This window comes from Nannobrachium achirus (assembly GCF_963921795.1).
Source record: "Nannobrachium achirus genome assembly, chromosome: 19".
Lineage (NCBI taxonomy): Eukaryota > Metazoa > Chordata > Actinopteri > Myctophiformes > Myctophidae > Nannobrachium > Nannobrachium achirus.
In genome coordinates this window covers 28,393,923-28,408,061 of record NC_137826.1, presented here as the reverse complement: position 1 = coordinate 28,408,061, position 14,139 = coordinate 28,393,923, and the positions used below count along the sequence as shown (strand labels likewise).

The window sequence follows — 14,139 nt, the reverse complement described above, 5'->3', positions numbered from 1 at the left end:
CCAACAATAAGTTTCACAACAATAGTTTTCCTTTTAGGGGAGAAATTTGCTGGATTTCACATAATTCTTTCTTCTCTTTTTTTTCTTCTCCCAAGTCTCCATTAAAACCTTTTTATTGCATTTGAAGACAAGGGTGGGAGTTTTTTCAGTGCATTTGGGCCCTGTTTGGTCTTCTCCTACGCACCTGTCGCCTTTGTAGATGTGCAAAATACTTTTATAGATTAGATACGGACAAACACACACACACTGGATTTCACATCATTTTCACCAAGTATTTCACCCTATTAACCTGGGATTCTTGAGAATATTTTACGTATTCAATTACATTTGTTTGTATGCACAATACACTTATTTGTTCTGTCTGTGTCTTACAGGATAATACAATGTACGGGGAACAGATGAGTAAATGTTGATCTTGTGCCCTGGACAGGATATCATCATATACTGTAAGTTCATTATAGAGACACTACAGTATAGATGATGTACTATCCAGGGTTTCATTCCTCCTTCAGGCCTTTGATGACACATTGACAAGCTGCACAGAGCAGAGCAGGGCAATCAAACCGTTACCATTACTGAGTTTTTAGCAATGGTAAGGGTTCTATGGCCTTGACTCAATATCATCTGTGACCACATGATGGAAAATAATTAAATGTATTGATTGGTTTACTGCTAATGAACTTCAGACAGAATTTAGAATTATTATATATTATATAGGAATAGTTGCCTATTTGCAGTAGATATATGCTAGTTATGTTATCCAGATGTATGTTGGTTAATTATCAATCAATTATCCTCTGTATGATATTTAGATAAATGTATGCAGTTTGCTTGTCGACAGATGCTAAGTATACTATTTATATGCTAGATTTGATGCTAAGTTAATGCTTTTTATTCCACTCTTACACATTGTAAGAAGCTCTGGATAAGGGATAAATTACAAAGTTGTAAAATTGTAAAACTGGAATACAAAACAATATGTAGCTTGGCCAAATGTATATTTATGTTTTATTTGCAAATAATGTGCACTTGATTCATATGTAAATAAAGTTTGTTCCAAAAACAAATAATAATTTGTCATTATACACACAAAGCAAGTATCATTTTTGACATTCCAAGTATACTTTATCAAGACCCTTTTTGTGCGCAGCTTGACATACCTTAGTCACGACAACCTATAGTATGCAGCAGTTGGCTTGTCTGAGTGCTGATCTTTGCAGTGCAACGGCCAGTCTAATCACTGGGGAGCAGCCGTTGCAGAGAATCGAGAGCTTAAGGGGGTGACACTTGAAGCCCAGCCTCTCTCTCTCTCCCTCTCTGCCCTTGCTTTAGGCTACTAACTGGTTATTCATGAAGATGCCCTGGATAGAGTAACCACTGAGCTAAGTCATTGGGCAGAGGGATGAATCTAATCACCATTATCTGACCCATTTTAGCATTGGGTTAGTGCTCCATTTTGCCTTCCATTAGGGAGACAATTCAGTCCTTGGGGGCAGAGCTAGGCTTTGTGAGCGAGGCAGAGTAAAGTGAAAAAGCAAGGAAACAAAAAGGGAGACTTGAAGGGATGGCAGGCAGTATTTGGCAATGGAAGTGACTAAAGCGAAGAGTGAGTGGAGGAAATTTAGCCAAATTTATACTTGGCTGCACAATGATGATGCTTATTTTCGCCAAGCAACATGTCATACAATGAAGTATAGGCTTTATCCTGGATGGTGTATATTAAAAATGACATAAGTGAATGACATGACCGGTTCCACTTCAGTTATCTACAGTCCACGTAAGCACAAGGCCCCTGCCAAGTAAAAACTCTGAGAGCCCAAGATAAACCATCAACTCCATTTGATGATTCAATGTTGTTGTTTTTTTAATGTTTTACTTAATCACCCTGGTGTCCCTATTTTGGGGCATGTCATCAGACATGGGTATTATATTATAATACCCAGGTATATTTTCAATACCTGATCACTTGTAGATCGGCTGTTTTTGAATAACCTACGTAAGTACGTAAACGTAAGGCCAATGGTCAAAAGCAATGGCTCTGTAACCTCTATGCTACAGCCCCAGAAAGAACCTGTCTACCGTTACATTTTATTAGTTCCCCCCAAATGCTCACTCTGCTGTTACAACAAACTCAAACCCACTTTCTTAGATTTTCCACATTACCAAGTGCAAAGACCTGGACCAAATGTGAGGTCCAAACAAAATAACAGTTACTCATTTTACATAGCATATTTGAACAAATACAGTTGAACAATAGACACAAAGCAAAATGTATCTAAACATCTGAGCTGTTCAGATGTAATATGCTTTAGTGGAGGATTTTTTTTCAAGCTGAAAATAGGCGACTCATGATGAGATGCTGTCCGTAGTTTTACTCCTCCAGTCTGTCCTTGCATAGAAAAAAAAGAAAGCTCAAGCCTGCAAGGATGATCTGTTCCTTCTTCTTTCTTCAGACTATGACTACACATTACCTCCATCCTCCTCACTGCTTCAGTTTGACAGAGAGCCTTAGTTTGACTTCTCTCAGGAACACCCTGCTCAGGTCCTCTCCAGCCTCACGGGCCATCCGTGCCACCATTTGGCCAGCTGTTCCAATCACGATTCCCTGTGGAGAGGAAGGGAAATGAAAACCAGACAGTATTCAGAGCAGTTGCCGTGTCTTTTTTTATAGAATAGACCATTCCACAGTAAATGGGGACAAGGACTATGGAAAATCTTGTTCGTGATGAGACTGAATGAAGAAAATCTACAATGATCACATCAAACTTCAGTCTAAAATGAGCCTTTCTCTGATTTTGTATATATATGAAAAGATAATATTTTGGAATCATGTTAATGTGTATTTTGAGACATTGCAATTTTGGGGAAAGAAAAGAATTATTCTATCACAAAGATTTGGCCGGCCCCTCAGTAGTAATTTTTAGGACACCCTTGGGATCCCAGACCCCCTCTTGAGTACCTATGCTGTAGAAGAACATTGCAGTGCTGCAGATCTTGTTTGAATCAAATATGGATGCTTTAGAAAGGGTGCTCGAATATTTACAAGCTACTATAGAAGTGCATGGGTATGTACGTGCATGTGTGTGCATGCGAAATTGCTAATGAATCAGAAGTACATGTATTGCAGGTGTCATCTGTGGCAGCATAATTACAGCATCCCCTTGCTTGTTATATAAGCTCAAACTGTGAGCCTGCCTGAAGAATATATGCTGTGCACTTAGCGCTGAATGAGAACCGTGCTCTAGTCTAGAATTAGACATAATGATCCACCCTCTGGAACCATTACACGGTACATGCATGTGTTACTGTAAGTCTCCAAATATACATTTGAGGATCACAGGGAGAAATCTAATAGCAAAACATAGGATTGAATGGCATGGAAAAGCAATGTAAGATCACATCCCCACAAATGGAACCTGGCACTTAACACTGGGCTCTTCGATTTTTATGAACCCTCTCGTGTAAGGAATTACACAGTTAAAGCTCTGATGCACTACACAGGCCCAAATCCTAATTTAATACAATGACGTCGCTTTCTGAAAATAAATGTTCGGCAAGTACACAGCGTTGTGCTGCAAAGCATAAATTAGCCTAATTTACTTTCTTTATATATAGACAGTGACAATTAGATACTGTATGTGCAACCCACTTACCACGTGAGTGTCTTTCATGACATAAAGCTTTACAGCTATAATCAGCTCTCCATTTGCTCCATCTTGCCAGAGGTCAATGGACTGAAGACAAAGACATTTGCTTGTTAATATAGTATTCAACCATGAACACCCTGCTAGCTAAGTTTGTGGTAACATATTGTACATTATTATTGAAAATAATAACAGATGTAAGTGGGTATTACAGTGTGCTTCAAATATTTTTTGTGGATGGTGGATAAAATCTTAAGGATCATACGGTTGTCAATACATGTCCTTATATAATGACGATGTAATGCACTAAAACACAACTCTAGTAATGTTAGATCTCTAGTAAATGCTAATGCCAAGTACTGTATAGCATGAGTAGTGGTCAATGGCTAAACATGTCAGTCCACCGGTATGGTCCTTCAACATCTTAACAACACAAACTAACTAGTAACAATTACATGTGTAATATAATCACATATCTATACATCTACTGTATATATTTATTTTAACACTCTCATTGACCTGTTTCATGCTGTAGGGAACTTCCTGAGGTAGATATTCCAGAAGCTTCTCTCTGATTAAGCTGGTACATACATCCTCAGGGCTTTGGTCTGTCAGAACATCACTATGGTACTGCCAGGCCCCAGGCTCGGCAGCAGCAACCAAGTAGCTCTGGATGTCAAATAACACATTTGGTCAACACACCTTTCATTCAATTGTCAAGCATGAACACCCAACAGGCCATACATTCATACAAGAATCTCTTGATCTATAGCTTGATTTGTACTTTGTTGTACAAAAGTGTATACATTAATCATTGTCTGCCTAACCCGAGTTTCCGGAAAATGTTTAGTTGATCCTCGTCTTTAGGAGGCGATGGAAAACCTCTATCTTTCAAATGGATGGTCACCTATGGACCAGGATTATTTTCTGACTCCATGACACCTGTGTGTGTATTTCTAGGGCTCTCGGGAGCGGATCGGAGGGACGCAGAATATTCAAAGGTTAGTGAAAACTACTCAGAAAGCTGACAGCCTGGACCAAAGAGATGTTTTAATTCTGGTAGTCAATGAGTTAACCACTTGAACTCTGGCGTCCCGGCTATTTTTGAGATTACATTTATTTGTACAAAGATAGCCCCATGGTGGATGTTTTCTTTCATTTTTTACATTTTGAAAATGGGGCTTAAGTGGTCAAGCTTAATATGTGTGCTTCCCCTGTAGGCTTCTCTGGCTGTGATTTAAACACACACACACACACACACACACACACACACACACACACACACACACACACACACACACACACACACACACACACACACACACACACACACACACACACACACACACACACACACACACACACACACACACAATATGAGCCAAACCTTCAGAGTGTCAATGTCGTCCCTGTCCAGAGAGGACATCATGAAGACTTCCTTGAAGCCATGCCAGCCTCGCTGGCTCCTCAGTTCCTTCAGCTGCTCTGTGCTGAGCACAGACTGGGTCTCAGCGCTGCCCCCAGGCTCAGTGTGACCCTCACCAAGGGGCAGCTCTGCAGAGATTGGCCTCTTTTCTGCCCAAGGAGGCTTAATCGCAGTCTTGACCTGCAGCCTGCGCCCGTCCACCACTCCACACGTCAGCTCCGCTGTGATTTCCAACAACTTGATCTTACTTTTCAGCAGATCCACCTGAGAGATGAAAGATTATCCCAGAAACCCCCCCCCCCCATAGTGATCATCGGGTTGATCATCACCAGTCCATTAAATGGTAGACATTCAAGAGCATATTTTGACTATGCAAAAAAAGAAGAAAAGAAAAAAATATTTTTGAATAATTACCATATTTAGCTGTTTACATTATAGACAAATATACATCTCTGTTTCATAGTAGCATTTTCAAGTCTGAATTTAAAAAAGTAAGAAAGAAAAGCAGGTGCACTTCCTATGGGGGGTTCTCTGCTATAAATATAACTTAAATCAAATAAATAGTGGCACTACAAATCTTGTATATCTTTTGTAACATTCAACATTACTGTATTTATGCATCTGTTTGATCTCCATTTTTCAAATATCTACAAAAAAAAGGCAATGGAGTGCATTTCTCGACCATTCTTGGCCTGGACTGAAAATAATGACAATACCTTATTGAGAACAAGGATTGCTGGGATGTCAGGGTGATGAGCTAGGCATCTGATAACTTCAAAGTCAAGTGCGTTGCACGTCCACTTGTCTGCCACATCCACCATGACCACAACTGGCAATAAACATGAAATGTTACAATCAGAGGTTCCCTTTTACACATTTTAAACCTCAAATAGATTATCATGAAAAAAAGGAAACGTGGCCTATAACTAGCTTATAATTATATGTAGTACAGTACTGTATTATTTTTTACTTAAGTCAGCTTCTTTGACAGTGTTCCACGGATCCACAAGCATGGACCTCTCCAACTGGTGTCTGTGAAGACAGAGGGAAAATCAAATGAAAATGTAGCCATTTACCAGGCGTTCTTATCCTGACAAGTAAATGGTGTCAGCAAACAGCGGTTGAATGGTCACTCAGATAAGTGGAGCGGAAAGAAAACAATTTATTAATAACATTCTTAGCAATTGTGGCCAAGCAAAAACAAATCTATATAACAAAACATTATGTGAACAAATATCTGCATAGTATAACTAGCATCTATCAGAACTTTTCACTCTCTCATATTATCACTGCTTGAAGACCACTAATAGCCAAAAGACTTCCAATTAAAACAATAATAATGCGAGACATCACCTTTTGACTTTGGAGGGGGTGGTCAGACCAGGAGTGTCCAGTAAAATCTACAAACAAAAGTAGCATTGAATATGAGATTTTTGTTACCATCAACTTATTATCTGAGGAATAAAATAAAATAAAATAAAAACCCTGCTTACTATCTGTGTAGCTTCCTCTGTTAGGACACCAAGAGCCCGTGACCGTGTAGTGTGCACTTTCTTTGACACGGCAAACACCTAAATGAAAGGATTGAGGCTGTTAGAATGTGGAAATGCCCGAAAGTACATTGACTCAAGAAGCCAAAAGATTAGTAATATGCCGAAGTACCAACCTTTCTGCCAAGGAGCTGGTTGGACAATGTGGACTTTCCTGCATTTGGGGCACCTATTACTGCCACACTCAAAACCTTGGAGTTCTCAGGCTGATTTGGATGTCTCAGTAAAAGAGACACTTGTTCACCTGAGACAAAATGATGACCCAAATAAGAAATCGTTACACAGGTAAGTGAGAACTAAATCTTGCATACTAAAGGGAAGTGCCAGACCAGCAGCCTTTTATGAGTTTAAGCATTTGGTAATAGCCGGGTTTAGCGACGTTCAGATGAATTGCTGTAGCTAAAATCATTGAGCCAGTGGGCTGATTACCGCTGTCAGATGGAACCGAGGCTTGGTTGTGATGAAAGCTGCCATCTGTCTCTGCTGCTATTTTATCTGCCGCCAGTCTATTCAAAAACGCATCAGATGTAATAAAACAGGCAGGAGTGGAGCTAAAACCATTCCCCCCTGGGCTGCAGGCGACAAATCCTGAAGGACAGAAAAAAGAGAGAAGGAAAGACATCAACACCTCAATCACTTCATTGCCAGCAGAGCAGTGATGTTGCTGCCTTGCTTGGATGTGTTCATGTATCATGAAGCTGGCAGCCACATTTATGAAGAGAGAGAAGAGAGCTTTCTTCCCTCTATATAAATTCCGACACTATACAGCATATTACAAATATATAAACTTTCTTTATTTTTCTACTTTTTCCTTTTTATATATATCGAGGTCGCAGTTTACTATGAAAACCGGCACATCCTGTCTGTCTGTCTGTCTGTCCGTCAGTCAGTCAGTCCGTCCGTAACGCCTCTATAGCTGTTGTGACATCACATAGTTGACTCACTTGACTGTCAAGACTGCTGACAATCATCACCTGAATATCCATGATGCCCAATTGCCCATATATGGAGATCCCTGATGTCATCAATAATAAGCCCATATTTGGCAATGGACAGAATTAATTTTGCAAATCAAGACTGCTGACTATCATCACCTGGATCTATATGAAGATCATGACAGTGACCTCATCAAAACCTGGATATCCATACATGGAGATGACTGGATCATCGTCTAGATCTCCATTTAAGGAGCTGGTCAATACCTCTACATCTGACCTCACAGACTCCATATATGGATATAGCTGACCTGTTCTGAGATCACAGTGATGACTTGACCCTCTCAGCAGAAGGGTATACATGCAAAAGCACCCATGTGGCATGTGCACGCGCCCATGTGCATTAGGGCGTCTTATAATACATACGTTGGTTGGGTTGTTTTTATTTAATGTTTATCATGGTTTAATTATTGTATTATGTAAAGTTGGTACAGCCCTCAGATGTGGCGGGAATAATAATGGTTATTTTTAACTTAATGATATATATTATATATATATATATATATATATATATATATATACACACACACACACACACACACACACACACACACACACACACACACACACACACACACACACACACACATACAAAGGCCTATATATATATATATACATAATCAATCACATGAAAACACTTATTGTACATAAGGTTATAATAATAACGTTACTTAAAAATAAAAATAAAATCGGCAGCAGCAGTACAAATATGATGAGGCTAGCCCTAGAATGTGTGTGATCTACCATCCATTACAGAAGGAAGATCACAGACACTGTCTACAGTGTCTAGGTCTATGATGAAGCAAATTATACTCTTTCGTCAGACGCACAGACAAGGACATGATGCGATCAGCTTCCAAACCGACACCCAGGTTAACGTTATTCTTTTGTGAGGAGGACAGACAGCATCACTATACGCTAACAGATACCGCGTACATTAATAAGCATGGACTGACCCGTTCTGACATGAGATGAGGCGTTTTCATGTCGGGCAGAAATGACTATCGCTCTGGAGATGCAGGCCGATCTTCTCAAAATCGCCCTGAAAGCCATTTTCTTCCAACAGTGAGAAGCTTACACTACAGTAGTTGTGTATTTACACACAGTTTCAGCGAAACCTCTAATTTAAGCACATAGTATTTAACGAATAGCTTGTTTATTTATACACACTGTGCAGGGCGCAGACATCTTGGACACAACCAAAGAAACGCCCCGCCTTCTCTCAAGAGCGTCTGCATTGAGATACTTTAGTCGAGGCGGTGGTACTGTTGCCCTCTAGCGACCAATAAGGACCCCACTATTTTTCAAATCCTCAGTAAACAGCTTGGAGACTGGAGAGCACAATAATCAATGGTGTGTAAAGTAACTATGTAGTACATGTACTCAGGTACTCAGGTACTTTAAGTACAATTTTGACTGAGGTATTTATTTTTTAGTGTTTCCAATTTCCAATACTTTTACTTCTACTCCACTATACATCTCAGATGTACAGTAGTGGAGTAAATATCCAAATATTGTAGGCTACTTTTACTCCACAACAATTATTTGAAAACTTTATAGGTACTTTGCAGATATACATTTTAATATTATAAAACACGAATAAACCACTTTAGCCTATGTGAGCTTGTAGATCTGCTCATCAGCTCACAAACATTTTGTTATTTTACTTTTGGTGGATAGATTTTGATACCAACACTTTCACACTTTTCATACATTTTGAATTCTGGACTTTTACTTGTAACAAAGTACTTCTATATAGCAGTATTGATACTTTTACTTAAGTGAAAAATGTGCACATTTTCCACCATTGAAAATAATAATAGGCCTATTGGAACTTATTTGTTATTTAACGTATGCGACCAGATGTCTCATATTCATTGCTGTGTAGAGGCACGGATCGGGAATGTGTTGTTCAGAGTCTAATAGCTTTATCAAGTGATCTCATTACAATGCGCAAACACATCTGCTGATGCAAGTCATGATAACCCATAATTCTAAATGTAAAAGAAGGGTCTGCCTATCCCTAAAGCTACTAATCAACTTGCACTGCACATTCCTCTTGTACAGATATGCACATAATATGACTGAAGTTCAGCAGCCCTCTGCTGCTGAACAATGTGGGGAAGGTATTGATCATATTGGCAACCAGTGTTAATAAAGCAATATACCATAAAACACAGTGGAAAAACACTATATGTAGACTATATATGTATAGCTACTCACTTTCAAAAAGTGCTGCAGCTCATCACTTCCAATTCAGCACAATGACAAGCTGATGACTTTTCATATCCCAAGTCTGAACGTCTATAATGAGCAAGGTAAGGGGACACAGTTTGTGTATTGAATGATTACTGTTCCATAGCTATTGTTTTCGGTCTCTAAAAACGAGAACAGATGTCTCCCCATAGTCCATCAAACATGCCGGCTGTTTGTTAGTCCTCGAGGACTTGCTCAGGGCGGAACAAACACCTCCACTGGGATGAATGATGAAGGATATCAAGTACCTCACAATCTGTCATCATCTAACTCTGAAAGCACCATAGAAAAGGAAGAGCAACAAAACAGAGCTTTTAGTGGACACTTACTGCAGAATTCCAATTGAACCAGAAACGACGGGATATCTGAGGATCAGTTATGTTTGAACTCTCTCCCTCTCCCCTCCCACACTCCAAAACATACACGCACAAACGCACGCGCACGCACACACACACACACACACACACACACACACACACACACACACACACACACACACACACACACACACACGCACACACGCACACACACATTCAAGGCCTTTTCTCTCCCTCAGGGCTTTCCTCACATGGCCATTTCACGTGGGAGTGTATCAGAGTTCTTTCTATGACTGCATTAACTTTGGCCTTCAAAAAGAGCTCTCTGTAAAAAGAAGACAAAAAGGCAGTGCCTGCAGACCATTTAATCATAACTGCAGCCTACTTTACCATCTGAAGTGCGCTTGCCAATGAGATTTAGTATGGTGTGATGAAAAACCTCTCTGCTTTTGCAAGTCAATTTGCAATTGATCCTATAATAAATCTGACATAATTGCGATGGAATACAGTGTGTTGACAGGAAAAGACATATTAGAAATAGAGAATCAAATGACGTATACAAATCGAGTCATTTTGCTACTTGTCTTGCCAACTGCAGACATAAATTCAGTACTGTCACATCATATTTTGTGACAACATTGTCTTGTGTTTGCCTGTAAGCATAACTTGCTTAGATGTGCAATAGTAGGCAATTTTTCAAATAACAATACCGTACAAAAAATTCAGTTCATGAAAAATGTAAATGATATAAGCCTGAGGTATGAATTAACTATTAAAGCATTCATCAGTCGATCAAAAGTGAATGTAATAAGAGGCATAATGCTGCACAACATATAATAGTTCTATAATAGAACTTTCAAACCGTATTCATGCTGATGATGACCCACAGATAGACTATTGGCAGAGGAGCTGTCCAATTAACAAATGGATAGATAAATTCCCCCTTTAGGGTGAAAAGATAAATTAGATAGTGGTGACATCGTGCTTTTATCTTTCGTGGGGGCCAAGTGCAATACTGTCAGGGTGGCCTGCATGGGCAGCGTTGAAACTGGCCAGCATCAAATAACTGCATTATAAGACCTTGACCCGACTACTTGCACAAAGAGGTGATTTAGCCCCCAATCTACCCATAGGTCACATTGATGTTCTGATTGTACAGATTGTACAATCTCTCCCTCGCTTGGGGGGGTTGGAAAGAAAAAAGAGGAGAAAAAAAAGAAGTTTTATTCATTCTACACTTGCAATCGATAGGACTTGTCTGTGAAGTGGATCAATAATGCCTTCCATTGAAATCATCAATCACATCACTGGTGAATTTAAAAAGCGTAATTAGGAACTGCATTCTTAAACATCCTGTATTGACATCTTCTTTGGTATGGAGAAAGACACCATTCTGCATCATTAACTTTGTATTATTGCCTGATGGAGCCTGCATGCTGCTACCTCCCCACCTGCTGAACTCACACTGCTGTGTGATTGGGGCTTTCAGACAGAGTTCTCCGTCCTTTCACTTTCGGGGGAAGTGAGGTTTGTGGGCCTAGTATATGCTTGGAATATACAGTATTCACCACCAGGCACCAAGGAACCCTTCTTAATGTTTCTCCAAAAATGTTGATTTGCAAGTTGCCAATGATCATTGCGTGTTTTAGATAATTACGTATTTTTAGAATGAATAAAATCTCATAATATACCTTGACTTGTAATATGTAATTATATGTATATATACAGTATATATATGGCAATGCATTTTCAAGCATTCCCTCAACCTACTTGTCTATGTCCTTCTGTATTGACAAAATGGTATCAATTTTGTGGAGGTGGCAGGGGGGGTGGTGTTTGTAATGGAGTAATTTATTTCAGTTGTCATAGACAGATACGCCTTTGATTAGAGAGCTATACATGTCACAATGTACAAATAGAGCATTTCATCAAATCACAAAGCATGTGACACTATTGAACATGTTACATATTAGATGTTACACAAAATAATACCAACGTGTGGGCCAAGTAGCCTCAGGTGCATCCTAGTTTATTCCTTATTGTTCTGCTGGTAACAGCATAACAACCCAGTTGCTTTTTGCACTGTGTTGCAGAATAATAGAAGGTTATGCAAAATGGCATTGATGATAGTAATTGACCAAAATATCAACTTTGAACACAAAATAGCTCCTATATGGCTCAAGGTGCACCCATACTGATGTTGGTTTGACCGACCCATGCTCTATCCTCGAGTGCTGCCCTTGGGCCACAACTGTTCCACTTATTATTTGACAAAACCCTCTAACTAAACTATTGACCAGAGGTTATGCAGCCTGCTAGCAGATCTGTTGTAAGCACTTTTAGTCTTGTTAAATACATTTTAAACACTTTAAATGCTTGTTGTTCATATTGGTAATGTCTGCAGTTTCATTTGGAAATAAAGTAAGTTCCAAAGGGCATAGTACAAGTATTGTTTACCAGTAAGACACCCTGAGGGCGAGAAGCAACCTCTCTCTAAAGGGCACATGGGCGTGTGCACATGGGTGCGCGTGCATGCATCCACCTGGGTGACAGCAGACTGATGGGCGAGCGCATGGGATCAACTTTGACCAAAAGAAATGCACTGACCTGGTTGGTTGTTTAAGTTGGACAAAATGTGGCCATATTTTCCCAAATAGATGACAGATGTCTGACATCATAAATGTTTGACGTCATAGACCACATGAGACTGACATAATATGTCCATATATGGGCATCCCAGATATTGTGCTTTAGGGCCCAGTTAGGGCCAGGCCTTAATTTGAGAACGCTGAGCATGGTCGAGTCATTGTGATGTCAGAACAGGTCAGCTATATCCTTCTGCTCAGCTGGTCAAGTCATCATTGTGATGTCAGAACAGGTCAGTGCAAATGAATTATGTCTTATATGGAGCATGTTGTGTTGATTGATTGATTGATTGATTGATTGATTGATTGATTGATTGATTGATTGATTGATTGATTAAAGACTTTATTAGAAGTTTGCATAGGAAAAGGTGCAGTTTCATGACAGTACAGTTCACTGTTACAAGGTCAACTAAAAGGAGATCCTAGTAAGCTTTCCGGCTTATTTACACAGGAAACCTTTATGTATCTCATATAACATTGAAGGACAGACAGATAGAACACAGTACTATGCAGTGCCAGTAGATATGTGACATGAGGTGTGACTAACGCACGCATGCACACATGCAGGAGATGCAGGTTAATTAATATTTTCAAGAAAACAATACTATATTATAAAATGTTGCACATTTTTAATATCCATTGTACCTCTAAAGGGATAGTTCAACCAAAAATCACTCACCCTATGGAGACTTGAATTGATGGATATATGTTGTTTTTTGTTGCATCCTAGGCTAGGGCTCCACCAAAATGACGGCGTCGTGCCGGCGTCGGACGCCGTCAAAAAATGAACCGGGGCGAATTTGAGCGTCCGACGCGGACGTTGACGTCGGCAGTGGAGCACCCTACATTGATTAAAACGGGAGCGTTCCCTGCGTTGACGTTGACGCGACGCTCGACGCGCCCGGTGGAGCCGGGGGGTAAGCCAATAATTTGATGACCAGCAGTGGTTCCATATGGAGACACAAGAGCCTCCTTTGTTCCCTATGGAGACACAAACATTTTGGCTTTTGGGGTGAACTATCTAACCCTTTAAGCACTTAGTCTTGTTAAATCCATTTTTCAACCTTTTAAATGCTTGTTCGTATATTGGTAATGTATGCAGTATCATTTGGAAATAAAGGAAGTTCCTAAATGAATTATTTCAAGAAAATAATACTATATTATTAAAAGAAAATCTTTTTTTTTTTTTTACAATCCAGGTTGTACCTTTAAGGGGGGCAGCGATATTGTGCGCAGGACAGCGCAGAATTTACTCCATCTGGAACGCACCCAATTGGTGCGCATGCGTCCGGAAGTCGCTGCCGCA

At 39.8% G+C, this 14,139-nt stretch overlaps 1 protein-coding gene across 1 annotated transcript; it reads right to left on the bottom strand.

Moving 5' to 3' along the window:
• Window positions 1–981: 981 nt before the first annotated feature.
• On the bottom strand, window positions 982–8,801 carry eral1 (Era-like 12S mitochondrial rRNA chaperone 1). The gene is made up of 11 exons (XM_080748410.1): window positions 8,572–8,801; window positions 7,050–7,208; window positions 6,737–6,864; window positions 6,564–6,641; window positions 6,424–6,470; window positions 6,041–6,102; window positions 5,787–5,899; window positions 5,032–5,334; window positions 4,164–4,313; window positions 3,654–3,734; window positions 982–2,605 (listed from the first exon to the last, which is right to left on the bottom strand). Exons 1-11 carry the CDS (start codon window positions 8,666–8,668, stop codon window positions 2,483–2,485), a joined length of 1,341 nt encoding a protein of 446 aa, XP_080604536.1. The 5' UTR covers window positions 8,669–8,801; the 3' UTR covers window positions 982–2,482.
• Window positions 8,802–14,139: the final 5,338 nt, after the last annotated feature.